The sequence below is a fragment of the Nuphar pumila genome, chromosome 15 (assembly GCF_984573655.1).
Source record: "Nuphar pumila chromosome 15, dmNupPumi1.hap1.1, whole genome shotgun sequence".
Classification (NCBI taxonomy): domain Eukaryota; kingdom Viridiplantae; phylum Streptophyta; class Magnoliopsida; order Nymphaeales; family Nymphaeaceae; genus Nuphar; species Nuphar pumila.
Window position 1 is genome coordinate 11,320,018 of NC_143263.1, and position 23,638 is coordinate 11,343,655.

Below are 23,638 nucleotides of genomic sequence, written 5' to 3' on the forward strand. Positions count from 1 at the left end.
ACTTAAGTAAATACTCATCAAGGAGGTTTACAAATTTGTGTTGACATTCACAAATTCCGATTGTGAATGTCCCCGACTTTCATATTCTGATGTGACATTTACAAATATAGTACGACTTTCAAAAAGAAAACCTATAAACCTTCATTAACTAAATACTTCTTAAGAAAGTTTGCAAATGTCTGCTGATATTAAATACATGTTGTAAATGCCTTCACACATTTGCGGATGTCCTCTTGACATTTGCAAGATGATTCATGAACATCCTATATATGTGTGGTTCTTGTGACCTTTGTGGGCTTTACGAACATTTACACATTGGATATAAGATTCACAAATTTTCTTAAAACTTTAATGTGAATGTCCTCATATTGTTGTGAATTTTTGTACGAGCATTAAATGCGATACTTTATTTTTTCAAAAGTGATGGTTCACATTTTAGGGCTATTTTCTTATAAATTAGGATTTTTTATCTCCTACTCGTGGTCCCCAATGTTTCCCTCGATAAAAATTTTTAGCAACTATTTTTCAGTAGAATTCTCTAGCGTTATTGCTTGCTCTCTGTCACACAGTGGCACTTTATCAATGACTTTTTGAGCGATTGGGACATCATTGACGATGAAATATTTTTGTAAGTACATCTTTAATGATTGAATAAATTAATTTTAAAATTTTTAGTTATTTTTTGAAATATTGGCATGCATAAGTTATTTTGTGAAAGAATTGCATGATTCTCAAGTTATTTTTGCATTTTTAATATCCTATTTCGTTTTCATAATACTTTTATGGAAAAATTTATATGATGAAGAGTTTTTGAAAGTTGGCAAAAGGTTCTTAGTCATATCCTATTGTACATAATTGAAACAATAGTAAACCAATCGATGCCATGATTTTTTTTGTTTTATGTTATTTTTTAGTGTTTGATTTTTGTAGTATAAATTATATTTAATCCCTATCATTTCATGGTCATAAGATGTTATACATATTTTTATTTTGTAGGATCTTATTTTTGACCATTTTAAAATTGATCTTATGTTTAGATGAGTGTATTTCAAACCTGAAACCATATTTATCAATGTGAACACGTATTTGTGAATGTCTGTCTTTGAGAGTTGTGAAGGTTAAGACGTTCACATAACATATTTGTGAACATCAACATGTATTTGTGGATACCAAATTTTCAACTTTTAAGTTATTGTATACTTAAAGGAGATCCACATGCAATTAACATGAGAAAGTCTTTACATTCACAAATATGTGAGGTGAACATGTGGGCTTTGTATTCATCAAAGAGTTGCAAAGGTTCGGACGTTTGCATCACATATTTGAAAACATAGGCTTGTATTTGCAGATGTCCTTCGTTTGCAAATTATGATTTATATTTCTAAATGTCCTCAGTTTTGCATAATGCTATATGTGATCATGTATATGATTGTCAAAATTTGCTCTAATTAAGGTAACAATTTGCATAACTTTGTACTGACAAAAAAATTACATAACCTTACATAAGAATGTGCATGCAAATTTACATAACTTTGCATAAATTAGTCATTTACAAAACTTTATTAAGCAAATTTACCACTGCATAACTTTGTATAACATGTGATTACATAACCAATGCATAACATTATAGTCACAGTAAATTTTACATAAAGATGTCAAATTTACAAAGCATATGATTACATATCAAGAACAACTCATTAAATTCCATATTTTCTTAATGTTGACTTTTTCATCAAGGTCTTCCAACACCTCCTTCTTTGCTTTCTCTTGTTTATTGAACTTTGTCTTTTGTTTGGTCTATGGATCTTTTATGGTAGTTGGCTTCACTTTTCTTACCTTTGTTTTGTATTGTAGTCATTTTTGCTTCTTTGCCTTCTTCTATGTTATCTCTTGGGTTTGCTTTTTTTGTATTTTCTTCTCCTTTAATTTTGAGATGGAAAGATTATTTTGATAAGCTATTTAATGAAAGTCATGCTCAGGATTTTGGAGACTTATCCATTCCTTTTCATGAGATGAATCATGACTTCATGCACAAGATTTAAAAGAAAGAAATTGCAGAGGCTTAGAAGAAAATGAAATCAAGAAGGGCAGTTGACCCAGATGGTATACCTATCGAGGCTTGGAAATGCTTGAGAAAGAAATGTTTAGAATGGTTGAAAAATATTTTTAACAAGATTTGGTGGACAAATAAGATGCCTAATGAGTGGAGGAAGACTACTTTAGTGCCTCTATATAAGAATAAGGGTGATATACAAGATTGCACAAACTATCGTGGTATAAAACTCATGAGTCATACTATGAAACTTTGGGAGAGGGTGATTGAGTCTAGGTTGAGGAAGGTTATCATGATATCGGATAATCAATTTAGTTTTATGCCTGAAAGATCAACTATGTAAGCTATACATCTTCTTAGACAACTTATTGAGAGAAATAGAGAGATGTACAAAGATTTGCATATGGTTTTTATTGATTTGGAGAAGGCATACGATAGAGTACCTAGGGACGTTCTCTGGTGGACAATGATGAAGAAAGGTGTTTCTCTCAAGTACATTAGTATAATTAAGGATATGTATGAAGGAGTAGTAACCAATATCCGCACTTGTGGAGGGGTGACAACCAATTTTCCTATAACGGTTGGGTTACATCAAGGATCTGCTTTAAGCCTTTCCTATTTGCTATAGTGATGGATGAGCTTACGAGATCAATTCAAGAAAATGTGACGTGGTGTATGTTGTTTGCTGGTGATATTGTTTTGATTGATGAGTCTAGAGTTGGGGTTAATGCTAAGTTAGAATTATGGAGACATACATTGGAAGCAAAAGGTTTTAAGTTGAGTAAGAGTAAGACAAAATATATGGAATGTCGGTTTAATAAGCAACGAAGTAGTGATGGGAGTATAGTAAAGCTTGGTGAGCAAGAAATACCGGTGGATGATTGTTTCCAATATTTGAGATCTATCATTCAAAAGTATGGAGAAATTGATGGAGATGTAAATCATAGGATAAAGGTTGGGTGAATGAAATGGAAAAGTGCAACTGGAGTGTTGTGCGATTGTAGAATGCCATTGCGGTTGAAGAGAAAGTTTTATAGGACGACTATTAGGCCCACTTTACTATATGGTACGAAATGTTGGGCTACCAAGAGACATCATATTCAAAAAATGAGTGTAGTTGAGATGCGTATGTTTCGATGGATGTGTGGAAATACAATAAAAGATAAGATTCAGAATGAGGAGATACGTAAGAAGGTAGGCATTGCACCCATTGAAAATAAGATGAGAGAGAATCATTTACGGTGGTTTGGACATATTCGTCGAAGGCTTAATGATGCTCCAGTTAGAAGAATGGAGAAATGAGAAAGTATATTAGTTAAAAGAGGTCGGGCTAGGCCTAGGAAGACTTGGATGGAGATGATAGGAAAGGATATGAATGCTTTGAACCTCACCGAGGACATGACATTGGATAGAAATGATTGGAGGAGAAGGATTCATGTGGAAGACCCATAATGATTTTCTTTGTTGGTTCATATCGCCGACCCCAATTGTTTTGGGATGAAGGCATAGTTGTTGTTGTTGTTGTTGACTGTATGCTTCATACAATTTATTGCATCATCTTGAAAAAAAGTTATTGGCAAACAACTAATTACCTTACATATAAAAAATATAACAAAATAAGACATATAAATATGTACATATGTAAAATTGAGTTTCTTGTTTTGTTGAAATACTACATGTACATTAAAACAAATACACCATAATCGATCATGCAATAATCATATATAAAGTCAACATGTATATATATTGAGTTTATGAATAAGTGTAACAAAACAAGACATATAATGTATGTTTTTGCTTATATGGTTCTACGAAAGATCAAAGTCATAAATTTCTTAGAGCTGCTATTTTTAGACCACTATAGATTTTCAGTTAGGATAATTAGACCTAAGACAATGTGTTTTAGCTCGTTTAGACGCCATCAATCTATCATTTATCTAATAAAAATAATATGTAACAAAAAGGTCATCCATATATCATTCATATGTTCAATTAACAAAACTACCTACAACAACTTTGAAAACCAACTACCTACAAAAACCTTAACCCCTATTAAATGTTTGTGCACAATCAACCCCAACCTCATCACACTAATTGAATGCTTGTGCATAGGGGTGTCAATGGGTCGGGTTTACCGAGACTTGTCTCAGACCAAACCCTATAGGGTTCAGGTATGGTAACAAATAAGAAGACCAGATTAAAACTCAGGTCCGGACTTGAAGGTCAGATTAATACATGGACTTGGGTATAGTTTATGAAAATTTATACTCAACCTAAGTTTTGATTAAGACCCACAAATTTTCAATATAAAAATGCTAAAAAATATGATTGCATTGGGTATGGTCCAGGTATGGTTCATGTAGTTCTTAAAGGATCCAAGTATAGTTTCTCTTATAGTAGACCCGATTAGACTCGAGTTTAGATATAGGTCTGAACCAAACCTGATCCGTTGACACCCCTACTTGTGCATAGTAAACTCTAACCCCATTACCCTAAAATAAAACCACTAATTATTAAATAAAAGACAAGAAAACAAACATAAATAGTTTACAACACCCAAAAATATATATCTATGAAAAGCCTTAAAAATAGTAAACCCTAAATACAATATTCAGTGCCAAATATTAAATAAAATATAAGCAAACATACATAAACCTTTCACATCAACAACCAAATACAAATACTACCAAGCCATATTAAATATATATCTAAAAAAAATTAGAAAGGCAAAAAAATAATATATATAGAGAGTAATGGGTACGTGCTAAATGAAACATGCTAAATGGGTTTTTCTGCTCTTAAGGTGTTTTTTTCATAGTTCTGACCCCATAAATGTGTTAGGCATGGTCGATACGAGGAATCCATACCCGAATCATGTGTTTTCAATGAAAAAAATTATATTTGGAGTGTAAAAAAATTATAAAGATTTTGGACCATTGATTTTTTAGAAGTTATAGAAATCCATCCATGTGTCGGAATTGAACACTTCAAGAGTTGATCCCTATAAAATTAAGTATATAGATCACAAAAACTCATTTTAGCATGTTTTATTTAGCATGTACCCATTACTCTCTCTCTCTCTCTATATATATATATATTTCTACCTAATCGAAAGACGAAAAAATTGATCAAAAGAATGCTACAATCTCGTTGGAATGCTGCAAAATGACTTCATAGAAATCACCACAAAGAGAAGAGGAAAAAGGGTTATGGTTCTAGGAGGATTTTTTTTCTAATAAGAAACAAATAGAAAAATAAAAAAATGAACTGCAAACACTTTATATATGAATCAATAAACATGTGAATGTACAAAGTTAAAAGAGTAGTTAGTTAAAAGAGTATCGTAGGTTTTTTATGAAGATCGTACTATATTTGCGAAAGGCATACTATATTTGCAAAGGTTGAATAAGAGTGCAAACGTTGGGGACATTTACAACATGCATTTATAAATTGTCAGTACACATTTGCGGATCTCCTTGAAGGGTATTTAGTTAAAGGATGTTCACATGTTTTCTTTACGAAGATAATAATGATTTTGCTGAGGTCTCATCGATGTGCAAAATTTAGGGACATTAACATGCATTTGCAATTGTCAATATACTTTTGCATACCTCCTTGAAGAGTATTTACTTAAGTGAGGTTCACAAGTTATCTTTGCCAAGGTCGTATTATATTTGTAAAAGTTGTATTGTATTTGTGGATGTTCATAAAATTTTATTTTTATATATCGTGAGAACCTCAACATGTTTGCCTGTGTGTAAAGGAAAAAAATTTCCTAAAAGAGTGGAGAATAGGCTATTTTGGATATGAGAAAGATTTTTTCAAATTGTTAAGCATTTCAAAAATTGTGCCACTTTGCTAGGATAATATGGATATTTACTAAAATAAAAATGGACAGACACTAGATGTTAAAGTTGCGATATAGAATCCACTCCTTTTGGAAACTGTAGTCATGATGGCGATTATGTATTAGAAAAAGTGGCAGCTGCACTTCTAGGAGGTGGTAACTATTAATTATATTCTTTAGTGTAAACATAATCGAGAGGACCTTACTTCCCATATCAAATGCATAAACACCCATCCCAATTACCAGTTTCAAACATCCACCACCAATATAGTTTGACCAAGTTTTTATGAATTGCATTAACTCCCATCTCAGCTACTAGTTTCCTTGAAATTGTTACACTTCTTGTAACACTTGTTTGGGATCCCATTTAAACTTAAAGGTGCTTGGGATACATCTGCAAAACTTAACTTGGTGGTAGTCCAAAGCGCCATAGGAGTGAATGCCTTTGCAAATTGCCACCTCTAAATGGTGTTAATTGATTTGAGGAGTTGGGGTTGGCACTTCCCATGGTGTAAAGGTGAAAAGGTTAGGTGCAATATGATCACCCTCCATGTTGGGGACAGGGCTTGTCAGGTGTGGGACCCAAGACCTGATGGAGGGTGATGAGATGGTTAATGCACAATTTTTTGTGCAATCATATTGCATTGCACTCGATCCGATCTCTTCCTTCCCATGCAACACCCTCAAAACACTAATTCTCTATGCTCTTCTCCCCAACAAAACTTGGTACTATGGATTCCAAACACTTCCTTTCTCTAGTTAGTGGGTCCCACGTGGAACGTGTCGGGGGTCTCGTAGCGCTTTACGTTGTGGATGTGAAAACGGGATTTATCCGTTCCCTCGTCTCGCTTGGATGTCCGAGACTCTGAGTGCCCAAAAGCGTGGGAGGCAAGAAAGCAATACGCTGACTTCCCGAGAAGGGGGAGACCATGACTTCTTCTTCTTCTTCTTCGCGTTGCTTCGTTGTTGGTCAGAATTGAACACCCGATTCCTTCTTTCCTCTTCGTCGACGAAATGAGGGGGGCGGAAGAAGCGGTCCAATCAATCTGATCTCCTTTTGCGGTTTCCCCATCACCCAACATTCTCCTCTTTTCCTTCGTCCTACTATGATTCTCCCTGTAGTCAAGCTTGGGACGCTGGCATTGAGGACCCTCTGCAAGCCCATCGCTGCAAAGCTCAAGAAGGAGGCCGGTCGGCATCCCAGGTTCCGGAATTTCATCCTCAACGTCGCTCAGGTTGCTCAATTCCGCTTCCTTTCCTTCCGTGATCGCATTTTTTTCGTGATTCTCGATGTTGGTATTGATTGCAGTTTTTGAGAACTAATTTTTTTCTCATGTGGGGAATTGCTTATTGCGGTCATTAGGATCGGCATTGTTTGATTCAAATGGGTTGTTGAAAAACGTGTAGCTATTGATTGGTTTTTTTGTTTGAGGGGCTCTGTTGTTGTTGGGTGCTGTTACACTCGAATTGTAAATTATCATTTTGTTGTTGCTGCTATTATTTTTATGTGTTATAATAATGGGTGGGGAGTCCCTGCATCTTACGGTGGTCTATATGCGTGATGAGGGTAACCGGATTCTGTTTTGAGATTGTGTTTTGCGAGATTTTTGCAGACCTTGTGGAGAGAGGGGATTTGATTGGTCTGGGAATTTTCCCTTGGTCAAATTTTTATTTTGAATCCCTGCTGCAGAAAACTTGACAGATTCCTCGTTCTCTATGGTCTTGGTGTTCGAGGGCCCGCTAGAGATAGCCTAGGACGGGTTCTGATTATAGATTCATAGTCTAATTAACTTACAATGGGGAGTGGCATTGAAATTGTGTCATTTCGATACGATAGCCTATGAATGGTTCTGATTATAGATTCATAGTCCAAGTAACTTGCAATGGGGAGTGACATTGAAATTGTGCTATTTCGATACGAGTGGTGATGATCTAGGGTACCTAGGTTCAAGAAACCAGTAGTAGATAGCTGTAAGGAAGATTAAGATCACCACCACTCATAGTCTGATTCACTTGCAATGGGCAGTGACCTTGAAATTGCACCATTTCAATGTGAGTGGTGGTGAAGATCTCGGGTACCCAGGTTCAAGAAACCAGTAGTAGATAGCTGGAAGGAAGATATTCAGGGGGACTGAATGGCTTTCAGATTGTTAAGGAAGCTAGCTAAACTTGGGAGCTAGATAAACATTTGGGAGTTCAACAATAGAAAGGATTTTACTGCTCCCTTGCTTGTGGATTGGGAGGATAGATTGAACAGATTACAGATAGTAACAGGGGTGATCGATGATGTAAGGGAAAATAGAGTTTGTAGAGGAAAGGAGAATTCAGAAAAAAACTATGCTGTCAATGCTAGCGATTTATTGGCTGTATGAGGGTGACCTGAATGCCTGTCACTTCCATCCGTGGCATCGGCTAGGAGAATAGTAATTTCCAGGAAGTCTAGAGGTGGAGTGTGCATGGTTGGAAGGAGCTGAGAATATTCTCAGAGCTTCTTTGGGGATTCTTCAAAGCCCAGTATAACCCTCTGTATAGTTAAAAGGACACTTATATGACCTAGTATTGAACCAATGCTTAGCAAATGCCTAGGTGAAGGGCACAGACTAATTAGGTGCCTGGAGGAGAAATTAATAAAAAACCATTAAGTTTTTAAAATAAATTTAACAAAATATTAAACCATAACTTTGTAACTTTATTTAATTCTAATTTTAATTTTTATTTGGGTCTTTAGGCAATCACTAAGGCCCTGTGTGGATGACATATATGAAAATATCATTTTTCATAAAAATGACTCTAAAGCTCATTTATATAATTTAACTATCTATGAGAATAGTAAAAATGAGTGTGAAAGCTCATTTAAAATAATTTAACTTGTTGGACCTAATTTTCACATATCCATCACTGAAATGTCGTTCGGATATTTTTACCCTAAAATTGTTTTTCTTGTTAAAGAAGCAGCTCCCACCCATGTGCCAAACTATAACTATATCTTACTTCTAAGATCAATGGTCCATATCAAAAGAATACGGAAGAAAAGAAAAGAAATCACCTCCGACATTTCAAAAAGACAAACTCTCCCCCTCCCCAACAAAAACCAGTCTTGTCCTCTCTTTCTTCAATCAATTCTACCACACAAGTTGATGATGTTGATGAGTTTGGATCCAATGCGCTCCTCCTGTTGAGGAATATAGTGGTGGTGGAGATGGATGCCATGGTTGGAGAGATCTTTGATGGTGGTTGAGAAGATTGACCTGGTGGTTGGCCCTTTAAAGTGGAGGGCTACCCTTAAAGTTTCATCCCAAAACTCAGGTTAGGTGGGTATCAGCTGTATGACAATGGTTGACACTCATTTTTTCATCTCCTTCTCCCTTATGTTGCAATCAGTGTTGTTAAAAACGCGCCTCAAGGCGCAAAAAGCGCGCCTCGCCTCGAGGCGAGGGCCTTTTTGCCTTGAGGCGCACTTAAAAAGCGCAAAATCGCAAAAGCGTACGCCTCATGCGCCTTGAGGCGTACGCCTTGAGGCGAGGCGCGCCTCAAAGTGAGGCGCGCATTAAGAAATCGGATGGCCCGGACCCGAGTTCGACCCGGATCCGGGCCCGTATTCTCGAAAGATCGAGAACCTGTGTCTTTAAAAAAGACACAGATGCTTCGGGGCGAGGGAAAGCCCTCGCCCCTTCTCTCTCCACTCCGTCCCCTCTCGTCCCCCGCCACTGCTGTCTTCGGCCACCACTCGTCGCCGTCCACCACTCGCCGTCGGCCACCACTCGTCGCCGGCCACCCGCTGACTAAGGCGAAGAGTTGTTACCTTGATTTCCAGGATGGTATAAGCCTGGTAATAGAGAGAAGCCAGCTGAGCCAAAGTCTCTGTTTCCTCCAACGTGGCTCGAACGAGGAACATCGAGAACGACTCCGCGTCGTGCTCGTCATCGGCTGGTCTGCCCTCCAACTCCGCATCCGAACCCACGCAACAGTATCCATCATGACAGGAATCTCCTCCATCGTGCGCCTCCGCATTTTCTTCAACAGCAGACCGCCCCTTCCTTCCATCCTTAGTCTCTCCCTCCACCACCTCCTCCTCCTTCCGGCCCTTCCAATCCCTCCTCAGCTCCAGCAACCTCTCGATCCAATTCACCCTCTTCGGCCTCTTCCTCTCCTCCGGCACCTCCTCCGCATCCGCGATCCCTTCCTCAGGCTTCTCAACGAATAACCGAACCGTGTTGGTGAGAACTGAACCGGCAATATGGAGCGGGAGGAACCCTAGCAATCTCAGCGAGGTGGACGAGCTTTTCAAGTGGGTCTCGCTCGGCGAAGGCGATGATGCCCAGTTGTTGGTAGCCAGCGAGGAGTGTATCTGGGGATCAGAGATGGATCTTCGCATCTTGCAATGGTCTGTCATGCCTTTGCCCACAATGACGGGGTTAGGGATGTTGACCGCCATTACTGGGGTATGGGGGGAGGGCAATCGGAGATCCCCAAGAAGACACCACAAGGATCAATGGTCGATATGGCCTCCCCTCCTTTATCGTTCACTTTAATTTGTTTTTCCCCTTCATCCTGCAGAGGAAAGAAAAGGAAGGGAGCGAAGGACCAAGTTTGGTTAAACAATAAACACAATGAGAGCTACCGTTTTTTCTTTTAATGTGTGTGTATAGTGGATCCGATTGTAGTTTGACCAATGGGCCTGGCTTTGCTGGAAACTGCTGAGGTCGTTCGGGGTATAAGAGACAAAATCCAGAGAGGTTCGCTCGGACTTCGCCTCTTTGAAGAACAGCATTTTTTTCGCTGGATTGGTTGGGAAGGTTGTTGCAGGAAATGTGGTTTATGAAAAACAAAACAGCTTTGCAAATAACGCACGTCTGTTGCATGGGTATATGAAGTAAGGAGAGCTTTTAGGTGAGGCTAATTTCGTCATATTGGTCAGAGTTTCTGGATCCTGGAAAAACAAACAACTTTTATAGTTTTTTTTAAGTTAATTTTTTTTTGAGGCTTACGCTTTGCGCCTCGAGGCTTACGCCTCGCCTCAGATTTTGGTGGAGCGCCTCGCTACGCCTCAACGCTTTTAACAACACTGGTTGCAATCAATTCATATTTAGGTCTAGTTGACAACCTAGATTCATGATAACCTTTGCCAGAAGTTATGATGGTGCTATTGGCATTTCATATGATGGTACTGGGTGGGTGGGGATGATGCAGATGTGAATAATAGGGAGGAAGAATTGCTCGCTCTCGGCACATTGATGAGTTTCCAGAGCACCTTTCCTCTGTTATGGAATAGTGATTGTTTTGATGGGTTGAAGGATCTGCTTACCTCCTTGTTGCATCATGGGAATGAGAGGAAGGCACAAAGGAAGCATGGAAACAGAGGGACCGGCAAATAACCAAAATTTTGAACAAAAAGGCTTAGAAAAGATAGTTTTTTGCTGTCTTTCCAAAACTTTATTTTCACATCTCAAAAGACCATTTCAAAATGTTTTTTAACAATAATATCAGCCAAATGCACTTTAAAAGTTTTGGAAAAAGGTAGTTCTCAAAACTTGTTCTGGACGTCACCTGAGCAACCCTTGAGTTTCTCCTAAGTACCTATGTGTAACCTACCACATTTCTAAGCATAAGTACCAGGATCCCTAGGCACCTACCGAGTCACAACATGCAACCTATAATGAAATGATGCTCTTCCACAAAAGCACGAGAAACCTTCAAGGAGTGTCTATTGGAGATACCTCAAACACAACCCATAAAAGGGTAAAAATGAAAGAACACACTAAAATAATAAATCTTTATTTCTTCACAAGAAATGCTTAAAAAACATTGATCCATTATTGAGGGGGATCACCCCTATTTATACAAGTGAGAGAAAGATGAGAGAGCTCTTTTAGAGCTTTCCTTGAGAGTCTAGTCCAACGACTCTAAATATGGCCGTTGGACTAGGTCCAACGACTATATCCTAGTAAGTCCTAGTTGGGACTTGACTAGATTATAATATCTAGTTCAAAATGAACTAGATAATAAATCAAAAATAAAAAGGAAAGAAAAAGAAAATAAAAACTATATATAATAATATAATATAATATAATATTATTATTATATATATTATATATGTTATCTTTTACATTTTAACACTCCTCAAACTTACGGTACAATGAGCGAAAGTTTGTTTAAGAGGAAGTGAAATCTGGGAGCAACAAGAGGTTTGGTGAAGAAGTCTGGCAATTGATATTCTGATCAAACATATGACAAACCAATGGTTCCATGTAGATATTCCTCTTTGACATAGTGACAGTTCATCTCAATATGTTTGGCGCGTTCATGAAATTTCCGGTTGCTGACAATATAGATCGCACTCTTGTTGTCACAGCACATTCTTGAAGCTTGTGTTGCTTCAACTCCCATGTCAGGTAACAAACGTCTGAGCCAAACTACTTCCATTATCGTAGTGGTCATGGCTCTATATTCAGCTTCGGTGGAGGAGAGAGAGACGTTCTGCTGTTTTTTATATCTCCACGAAATTAAGGATTCACCTAAGAAAACACAAAAATCAGTGGTTGAGTGTCTATTATTGGGATCACCTCCCCAGTTAGTATCAATATAGACAATTAAATCTAATGACGATGAAGCAAACAAGAAGAGACCTCGTGAAAGAGAAGACTTTATATATCTAATAATACGCAAAACTGCTCTCATGTGAACAAAGGTGAGAGCATGTTGAAATTGGCTAGCTGTGTGTACAATGTGTGCTATATCTAGCCTAGTAATGGAGAGATAGGAAAGTGCTCCGATAAACTGTCTGTAAGGAGTGAGATCATCAAGAGGTTCTCCATCATCAATTCTCATTTTAATGTTGACAACTTCTGGAGTGTCCACTTTCTTATCATCTGTAATTCCAGACCTGAAAACAATATCAAAGACAAATTTAGATTGAGATATTAAATACCCATGAGGGGAATAAACAACTTCAATTCCTAAAAATATCTTAATAAACCTAAGTCAATCATTTCAAAATGAGTTTTAAGAAGTTTTTTGATGTTTTCGACTCCCTGTTTGTCGCCTCCGGTGATGATCATATCATCCACATAGAGAATGAGAACAATAATTCCTGCATCAGAATTCTTAATAAATAAAGCAGTATCAGTCAAAAAAGATAAAAAACCAATATCAAGCATAACATGACTAAATCTGTCATACCAGGCTTATGGTGCCTGTTTAAAACCATAAAAAGCTTTTTCTAAATAGAGCTTTACCCTTAGAGATACTAATACTAGGTGGTGCTTCCATGTACACTTCTTCAACTAGATTTTCATTGAGAAAAATATTTTTGACATCTATATGAAATATGAATAATATCCTAATAGAGGCCAAGGCTATTAATGTTCTGACAATGGTCATACGAGCAATTGGGGCAAAAGTTTCTTCATAATCGATGCCATACTCTTGGGCATACCCTTTGGCCACTAATTGGGCTTTATGCCTTTCAAGAGTTTCATCACTCTTGGTTTTGACTTTGTAAACCCATCGACAACCTATAGGTTTCTTACCTAGAAGAATATCTTGAATAGTCCAAGTGTTAGTTTTTTTTAATGCGTTCAATTCTGCCTTCATGGCTTCTACTCATTCTATATGATTTTTGGATTGAGAATAGGATAACGGTTCTACATATGATTGTATTAATGCAATAACTACCCTATATGTGGGTGAAAAAGATTCGTATGACACAAATTTTTCAGGAGGTCTAGAAATTCTAGATGACCTTCTGGTTGATACTTCAGAATGTTTTTCTAATGAATATAGAAGATTTGACTCTTTACGCCTTGAATATTGTAGACTAACGTCCCTATGAGTTTGCTCTTCATTATCAACATTATGTTCAAAATCAATAGTACTTTGATTATTGTCAAAATCATATTCAAGATCACATTCATTAGATTTTGAAGTCAAATATATTAAAAAGGAATATTCAGTGACTTCTTTGGGTTTTTCAAATTCAAAAAAGCTTTCTTTCTCTAGGAAATATACATTTCTTGATACATATAATTTTTCATTTTGAAAATCAAAACACCTATAGTTTTTTTTATTATCGGCATATCCTAAGAAGGCACAAGGAATCGCACGGGGAGAGAGTTTGTCATTTTTGTTGGTGAAAACAAAACACTTGTATCCAAAGACTCTTAATCTAGAATAATCAGGAGATAAGTTAACAAGTTTTTCAATTAGAGTTATATTTTTCAAAGAAGAAGATGACATTCGATTAATAAGATGAGTAACAGTTAGGGCAACTTCTGCCCAAAATTCTTTTGGAACTTGATTTGCTATTAATAAAGTCCTAGTGGTTTTCATGATGTGTCGATGTTTACGTTTGGCCAAGCTATTTTGTTGTGGTGTGTGTGGACAAGATCTTTGATGTGTGATGCCATGTAAGTTGTGATAGTCTTTGAATTCTTTGGACATAATGAGTGTAAAAAATGGAAATATTATTTTGAAATTTATTTTTAACCATTTTATGAAATGTTTGAAAGTGTGAAAAAACCTCAGATTTATACTTAAGGAAGTAAATCCAAGTATACCTAGAAAAATCATCGACAAAAATTACATAATATGCATATCCACTTTTTGAAATAACTGGTGCAGGACCTCAAACATTCAAATGTATTAATTCAAATGGTCTAGAGGAAACAAAAGTTCTATCATGAAATGGTAATCTTTTTATTTTGCCAAGGATACAATCTTTACAAGTAAAACTTTCAGAATTACAAAATTTTCCTAAACTTGAAAAATGTTGGATTTTAGACATATGAGGATGATCAAGTCTTTTGTGTCACAAATCTAACTCTATTTTTTGAACATTATAACAGAACGCATTCTTAGGCAATTCCAAAAAATTCATATAATAGAGTCTTCCTTCTCTATGGCCTTCCCTAATCAGCTTCCATGACTGGCGATCCTATACCCAATAACCATGAGAAAAGAAGGATATATTACACCCATAATCCGATATTTGAGAAACAAATAAAATGTTTCAATTTAGTTTAGAAATATATCTAACTTCTGGGATAAAAAATTTCTTTGTTTTATGAAGTTTTTCAAATTTTTTTATTCGGTACCATCAACTGTGAAAACTTTTGACACACTTGAGTTATTTTTAAGACATCCAGATAAGTTATTGATATTTGGGATCATATGAAAAGAAGCACCTGAGTCAAGGAGCCAAAAAAAGTTACCAGGATCGGAGAATGATGAAACAACTGCTCCAGTTGAGGAGGATGCTCCTTTGAGAAGAGGTTGAAAAATATCCATTAATTGAGCCATAGATACCAATGCATCTTGATCTTTTGATTTCGATCCGATAGATGCAACTTTTTTTTCTTCTCGTCTTTTTAGCTTAGGACATTGAGGCTTATAGTACCCCGGCTCATGACAATTATGGCAAATAACTTTTCTTTTGTCAAAATCACCATTTTGTCTACCGAAATGAGGTGGCCTATAAGTGCGCACATAGTTACTCGGTCTAGATACAGCTAGAACAAAATCATCTTCTTCCTAAGTCTATTTTCCTTCATAGTCAGTTCTTCTATAGTGTCAATGATAGAGGGAACCTTTTCTCGATATAAAAGAGCCGATTTGGTAGACTCAAATTTCGGTCTTAAACCGTTTATAAATTGATAAAAGTGTTCCATATCGAGTTGCTTTTGGCGAAGCTCGATATCTTCAGAACAATGCCATTTTGGCTCAAGAAGAGCCAATTCCTCCCAAAGTTCAGATAACTCATTGTAATATTCCCTATAGTTTTTGTCCTTTTGAGTCATCGTTCGAACTTTGTCTTGCAAATTGCACACATGTGCAATATCTTTAAGGGAATACATATTTCTAAGATATTCTCAAGCTTTATCGGCATGTTCAAATTTAGCAAGGCTAGAGCATTTTTTAATGTCAACGCTATTAAATAGCCATGACATAATTTTGGCGTGCCCTATCCTCCACTTTTTTCGTATTTTCTCATAGGTTGCCAACGCCTTATTCTTCTCTCCTTCCGTGAGAGGTACTTCTTTGTTATTCTTAGTTTTTGTGAGAATTAGTTTCGGTTCCAAATCAGAACCATCCACTATACCCCCACAACCCTTTTCCCTAAATGTGATGCTTCATGATTGAAGCCCACATCACATAGTTGGTGTCATTTAATTTCATGGGTATGATGGTGATCTTATCATTGTCATCCATTTTTTACAAGGGTGAGAAAAAGAGAGAATAGACGAGAAGAAAAAAGAGAGAAAAAGAAAGATAAGAGAGGAGAAGAATGAGCATAATTACAAAATTCCATAGCCAAGCTTCCTCTAAATACTTTCCTTCTTCAAAAAAGGTCTCTTGAGTCACGAACAAGAGGATAAAGCACTCTTTGCAAAGGAGGCACAGAAAACAAGATGAGAATCTTCAAGATCTAAAGATCTTCAAGGCTTTAATACCATGCAATGAAATGGTGGTCTTCCACAAAAGCACGAGAAACCTTCGAGGAGTGTCTATTAGAGACACCTCAAAAACAACCCATAAAAGGGTAAAAATGAAAGAACACACTAAAATAATAAATCTTTATTTCTTCACAAGAAATGCTTAAAAAGCATTGATCCATTATTGAAGGGGATCACCCCTGTTTATATATGTGGGAGAGAGATGAAGGAGAGCTCTCCTTGAGAGTCGGTGGACCTAGTCCAATGGCTCTAAATATAGCCGTTGGACTAGGTCTAATGACTATATCCTAGTCAAGTCCTAGTTGGGACTTGACTAGATTATAATATCTAGTTCAAAATGAACTAGATAATAAATCAAAAATAAAAAAGGAAAGAAAAGGAAAATAAAAAAATATAATAATAATATAATATTATATATATGTTCATTTTACATTTTAACACAACCAATAAGCTGCTTATTCTGGTTCTAATAGCATGTCATGAAGAGTCACCAATAGCTGTGATTGGAAAAGGATTTCTCTGTAATAGGAGGGACTAAGTTGGGTTGCATACAAACATGTTATTAAGGGGAAGCTATTCAGAAAAAAACATCTCTGTGAAGAAAATCTGTGTGAAGAAAAACCATACTCAGCCGTGAATATCTAGCGTGCATCTGTGTGAAGAAAATCTCTGTGAAGAAAATCTGTGCGAAGAAAAACCACAGCATCAGCCGTGAATCTCAAAGAATCACAGCATCAATCTGTGATTTCTTTCATCAGTGTGCTTATACCTTTCTTTGTGAAATCAGGTTCCCCCTTTCCTTTGTGAAAATTCGATCCTCTTTCGATCCGTGGTTTAATCCCTGCTGTTTTCCTGCTGTTTTTCCTACATTTAATCTCTTGATCTGTGATTTCCTTTCTGTTGTTTTTTTTTTCTGCTAATCACTGCTAATCATTGTTAGCCATCTGTCATATCTTATCTGTCTTTTTCTATTAGCCGAGTTCTTTGTTCTTCATACCTAAGTGTCAGTTCAAGCATATTCATCAAATGGAATTTACTCAGGGGCAATCATGCCTGTCCTCAAGTTTTCTTGGTCAACTAGTCTCTGAAAAATTGAATAACTGTAATTTCTTGACCTGGAAAAGACAGATTATTCCGTTTATAAAAAGTCAGGACCTTTCTGGTCATCTGGATGGATCGGTCCCACCGCCTCCAGAATTTCTCTCGCAAGAAAAAGTGGACGATAAAGGCGAACAATCTGTTGTTCTTCACAGGAATCCAGAATATGTTGCTTGGATGAAGAGAGATCAATCGCTAGTGGCATATATCACTTCAACTCTTTCACAGGAGGTCCTTATTGCTCTTCCTGATGATTGTTCGGCAAAGGAACTGTGGGATATGTTAGTTCAAACATATTCACAAATTTCTGAGGCAAGAATTATGTTTCTTAAGCGAGAATTTCAAATGCTGAAGAAAGATTCCATGTCTATTATGGAATACCTGAATAAAATGAAAGGCATCATAGATCAGTTGGCGGTTATTGGGTGTCTTGTCAGTGAAAAAGATAAAGTACAACAAACCTTGAGTGGATTGGGGCCAGATTATCATGTTATGACGACCTTACTATGCTTACCAGAACTTCCAAAGTTTGAAGATCTTCGTGCAAAACTGTTGCAATATGAGATGAATCTGAAAGGTTCCTCTGAAGCCTTTCATGGGAATTCCGGAACACAAGATGTGCTGGCTATGGGAATGAGTTATGGTCGAGGTAGAGGAAGTTCTTTTCGAGGAAAAGGAGGACAAGGGAGAAATAACTATGGAGGTCGTGGCATACTTCCAACACCCAATGTTCAGGGACAAAGACCCATTCCCACCTGTTTCCTATGCAACAAGAAAGGGCACATTAAAGCGAACTGTTGGTTTAATCCTCAAAACAAAGGGAAAGCTCCACAAGCAGAGGCTAGAAACGATGGAGAAGTAAAAGAGTTGTTGTTGGCAGCCTTGGCAGGATTGAATATGAAACAAAATGACAAAGGAACTTGGTATGTCGACTCTGGAGCAGCTACTCATGTTACAGGTGATGTAGGTAAACTCTTGACTCTTACACCTTATGTTGGAAAGAATAGCATTGTCACAGGAGATGGATCACATCATGCCATCTCACATACTGGAAATGCCATTATGCACATGTCAAAGTCCTCTCTTAAACTTTCAAGTGTCATCCATGCTCCTAATATTCAAAAGAACATTGTTTCTGTCTCAAAGCTTGTTGATGATGCAAATGCTTCAGTTGAATTTACTCCCTCTTCTGTTTATGTCAAGAATCTTCGCACGAGGAGGACATTCGCTGAAGGAAAACGATGGGGCAACATGTACATCTTCCAAGAAGATCCTTCCTTCATTCATCCCAACTATTCATCCTTGAAGCCTCACCAAGTTTTTGATTCTGATTTTTTATTTAATGTTTCTGAAAGTAATAAGCCAAGACTTTGGCATAGTCGTCTTGGCCATTGTGGTCGCCATTTTATTGAAAAACTTGTCATGAATAATCTTATTCCTAAGTCCAGTCTGAGTTCAGAAGTCGTTGATACAAAATGTTCTAGCTGTCATCTATGTAAGAGTCATGTCTTACCTTTTGCTTCCATTAATAAAAGAGCTTCAAGGCCATTTGAGGTCATTTGTTCAGATGTCTGGGGTCCTGCTCCAATTACTTCCTTTTCTGGCAGTAAATACTATCTTATTTTCGTTGATAGTTATTCACGTTATACTTGGATATTCTTTATGAAGCACAAATCAGAAGTTTTTGGATTGTTCCAGAAATTCCACTCTTTCGTTCAAAATCATTTCTCTACCAACATTCTTAATTTCCAGTGTGATGGAGGAGGTGAATTCTCCTCGAGTGATTTTGTTAATTTTCTTCAACATAATGGGATAAAGAGAAGAGTGTCTTGCCCTCATACACCTCAACAAAATGGGATTGCTGAGAGGAAGCATCGACATATTGTTGAGACTGCAATGAGCATGATGCACGGGAGCAATCTCCCTACATCATTATGGACTGAGGCCTTCCACTTCACAGTTCATGTGATAAATCGCTTGCCCATGAATATCTTAGAAAATAAGTCACCATACTTCTCTCTTTTTGGCATACAACCTGATTATCATGAATTACGTGTGTTTGGGTCTGTTTGTTATGTGCACATTGATAGCTCACTCAGGCACAAGTTCTAAGATAAAGCTTTGAAATGCAGGTTTATAGGATATGCCGAAGATTACAAAGGGTACAAGTGTTATGATCCCCTGAGTAAGCGTGTCAAAGTATCAAGGAATGTTATTTTCGATGAAATGAACTTTGCTGATCAGGATAATAATTCAACTATGGTGGATACTGATAACTCAAGCTCCAGCATTGAGGTATACTACCCATGGTTAAATTCAGAACTCTTCTCCAATGGTACAGTAGAATGTCCAGAAAATTGCAGTCAGAATGAGCCACATGAGGATTCAGCCAATGAGACTCAAACGGAGGAAACTGTCACATATGACTTGGAGCCAACAAGGTATAAGGGAATTGTGTACACTCGGCGAGAGAAAGAGCCCTCATTCATTTCTTGTTCGAACACGGATCCATCTGGATCATCCGTTTCGCAGCAAATGGATATCAGAAGATCTTCACAGATTCGACATCCACTTGACAGGTGGGTAAGTTATAAAAATTTTTCAATGGATTTTCAGTTATTCTTGACATCCATAAGTAAAGAGGATGAGCCTCTTATGTTCTATCAAGTTGCGAGCTCTAGAAGATGGGTAGAAGCAATGAATAAAGAAATGGAGGCCTTACATGAATGTGGCACATGGGAGATTGTGCCTAGACCACTGAACAGAAATGTTGTTGGGTCAAAATGGGTGTACAAGATAAAATATAAACCAGATGGGAGCATCGAAAGGTACAAGGCTCGACTGGTAGCCAAGGGATTCACACAAGAGGAAGGCCAAGACTTTGATGAAACTTTTAGTCCTGTAGTCAAGATGGGGACTATTCGTATTGTGTTGAGTCTAGCCATTAAACATGGATGGACATTGAGCCAGCTGGATGTAAAAAATGCTTTTTTGCACGGGGATTTAAAAGAAGAGGTCTACATGGAACAACCCACTGGATATGCAGAACGAGACGCCAAAAAATATGTATGCAAATTAAAGAGAGCACTCTATGGTTTGAAACAAGCTTCTCGTTCCTGGTTCGACAGTTTTTCTCTAGAAATACAACGGCATGGCTTCTCTAGGTCTCTTCTGGATCACTCATTATTCATTCACAATGAACAAGGAGTTACTACTCTTCTGTTGATATATGTTGATGATATCATCATCACAGGGAATTGTAAAAGCCACATTGAGCAGGTGAAGAAGTTATTAAATCAGAGATTTAAGATGAAAGATTTGGGAGAGCTGCGATATTTTCTTGGGGTAGAAGTTGATAACAAGAATGATACACTTACCCTTACTCAACACAAATATACGCTGGACATTCTCGGCAGAGCAGGCATGACAGATTGTAAGCCGTTAACAACTCCAAGTGTCATTCATCAGAAATTGAGTTCACAAGAAGGGGATATATATGGAGATCCCACTAAGTATCGCAGTTTAGTTGGCATGTTGCAATACCTGACTTTTACTAGACCCGACATAGTATATTCAGTTAATCAGGTATCCCAGTTTATGCATGAACCTCGTGTGTCACATATGGAGGCAGTCAAACGTATACTTCGCTACCTAAAGGGTACAGTGGGTGATGGGCTGGTATACAAAGGCAAGGAAGAATTAGATCCAGGCGGGGGCCATGAGATTGTTACTTATGCTGATGCTGATTGGGCGGGTGATCCAGACGAACGACGATCAATATCCGGTTACTGCAGCTTCATTGGGCCAAACTTGGTATCCTGGAGCAGTAGAAAACAAAAGGCGGTTGCTAGATCGAGCACTGAGGCTGAATACAGATCAATGGCCACTGCCACGGCCGAGGGTACGTGGATAAGACATTTTCTGACTGAAATGGGAGAGCCGATTGCTCGGTCACTGTTGCTGTGTGACAATCAAAGTGCCATCAACATGTCATTCAATCCCATTCACCATAGTCGAGCAAAGCACATTGAAATAGATCAACATTTTATTAGGAAAAAGGTTGAAGACAAAGAGATTGAGCCCATGTATGTGTCAACTAAATAACAAGTTGCTGATATTCTCACTAAAGGGTTGACAAAGGATAGATTTTGGTTTTTGAAGAACAAGTTGTTCATGGTCCAACACCATGCACAACTTGAGGGAGGCTGAAAAGAAGGCATCGTTATCTTCATTGTGTATGTCTGACCCGATCCATTTATGTAATGGATCGGGTCCAGATCCAGTCCATGTGTTGTAAAATAACATTTTGTAAAGGGGTATTTTCGTACCCTAGTGTTTTACATTTTATTTTAAATAGAATGAGAGGGCAGTCACGATGGACTGAACCCTCCTTCATCTGGAATCTCTCTCTCCCTCTCTTCTCTTCTCTCACTATCGATTAGGGTCTCCTTCTTTCACTTATGACCCCTAGACAATAGTAATGGAAATTGATAGACCATAAAAGAGGTAAAAGGACTAGAAAATACCCCTTGTTCATTATGCTGTGGTAAGATTTGGGACATATTAATCACCTTTATACTTATGTTTTTTGTTTTGAGCTTTCAATGAAACTGCGCTTACTTGATTTACTCAATTTTGAAATAAAACTGTTCATCTCTTTTGCCTATAGTGTATTAGTAAATATTAAGCATTTGATCAAAGACATGGTTTTATCATAATTTACTTTTTACAAGTGAAAGTTTGTGAATCAGGTAACCTTTACTAGGTTGCAGGCCATCTATTTAGATGCTTTCTCATTTCTACATTTTGAATGCTAGCACTCCTCCCTCTCAATCAAACAACTTGCACTCGTGTTATCTGTACCATCTTGAGATCTTTTGGCAATCATCTAGAAAAAGAAGAAAAAAAAAGAATGTTGTACATTAGGATAGCCTATTTCTGGTTCACAATTGATACTAGGAATTTCCAGGCCTGTAAGATATTCATTAGTGCAGCTAATCCGATCATTGAATGTAACTTATTACATTACATGACAATTTTTTCTGTACTTGCAACGAAAAACAGATCAATCACAGATTCTCAACAAATGTGCAAAGGAACCTTTATGGGCATTCAACTAATGTTGAGATCCGTCCTTTGAATGAGGAGAAAGCTATTCAAGCTGCTGCAGATCTTCTTGGTGAAATATTTGTGTTCTCGGTACTACCCTCTCTCTTGCTGATGGAATTTATGGAAATTTTCCTTTGCATTTCCATAGTATTTCCCCTATTTTTATGTGTTTTCTCAATTCAAGATGTTCTGTCCCATTTTTGAATGCTTACATATCTCAACTGCAAGAATATTTGAATTTCTGTCATGTGGTGAAACCATGGTTGCCAGTTGAGGAAGCGGGAGCAGGAAGCGATACGGGAAGCGAGGCACTTTCAAAATTTTAGGAAGCGGGGAAGCGTGGGACCACTTAGGAGCGATTCGGGAAGTGTCTCGGAAGTGACCTAGGAAGCGTCTCGGAAGCGAAAAAAATAAAAATAAAAAATAAAAAGTACAAAAAAATCAAAAAAAATCAGGGGAAGCGAGGGGGAAGCGTGCTTCCCATTAAAGGGAAGCGCGTCCCCCATTAAAGGGAAACACGTCCCCCATTAAAGGGAAGCACGCTTCCCAAAAAAGGGGGACGCTTCCCCCCACGCTTCGGAAGCGCGACGTTCTGCGCTTCCGAAGCGCGCTTCCCCTTTTAGCTAGGCGCTTCCGGTAACCCTGGGTGAAACTAACATTGATTAAACTATCCCCTGTGAGTACAAAGGTTTCCTTGCAAATCCCAGTATATTTTGGTCATATCACCACTTAACTGGCTTTTACATCAAAAGTCAAGACACTAAGTTCTATTTAGACTGACTATAAAGCAAGCTAACATGTGATGAACAAATCATTATGCTGGTGCAGAATCATGGCCGTGTGTGCGTGCATGTTGCCATATGCCTAGCTGTTCATTGGTTTATTTTGATGTTTGAAGCCTTTACAAGGTACACCGTTATTTTGATCATGATGGTGTAGTAAAGATGCCAATATTGCAAATATACCAGAGCGGAGATGTTCTTGAAAAGGTGAATATTTGCCAAGTCTGCTAGCATTAGATGCATGTTAGCTAAATGAAACTGCAAAGGGAGACGGTTCTCTTCACTCATAAACATGGGA

At 37.6% G+C, this 23,638-nt stretch overlaps 1 protein-coding gene across 1 annotated transcript in view; it reads left to right on the top strand.

Annotated features, from left to right (window-relative positions):
• The first annotated feature begins 6,877 nt into the window (after nt 1–6,877).
• LOC149814482 (OPA3-like protein) overlaps nt 6,878–23,638 on the top strand; it is a 47,111-nt gene continuing 30,350 nt past the window's right edge. Inside the window, exons 1-2 of the mRNA XM_089989734.1 lie at nt 6,878–7,135; nt 22,514–22,648. Of these exons, the coding sequence (XP_089845860.1) occupies nt 7,007–7,135; nt 22,514–22,648 (264 nt within the window). The 5' untranslated portion in view covers nt 6,878–7,006. The remainder of the gene's footprint in view (nt 7,136–22,513; nt 22,649–23,638) is intronic.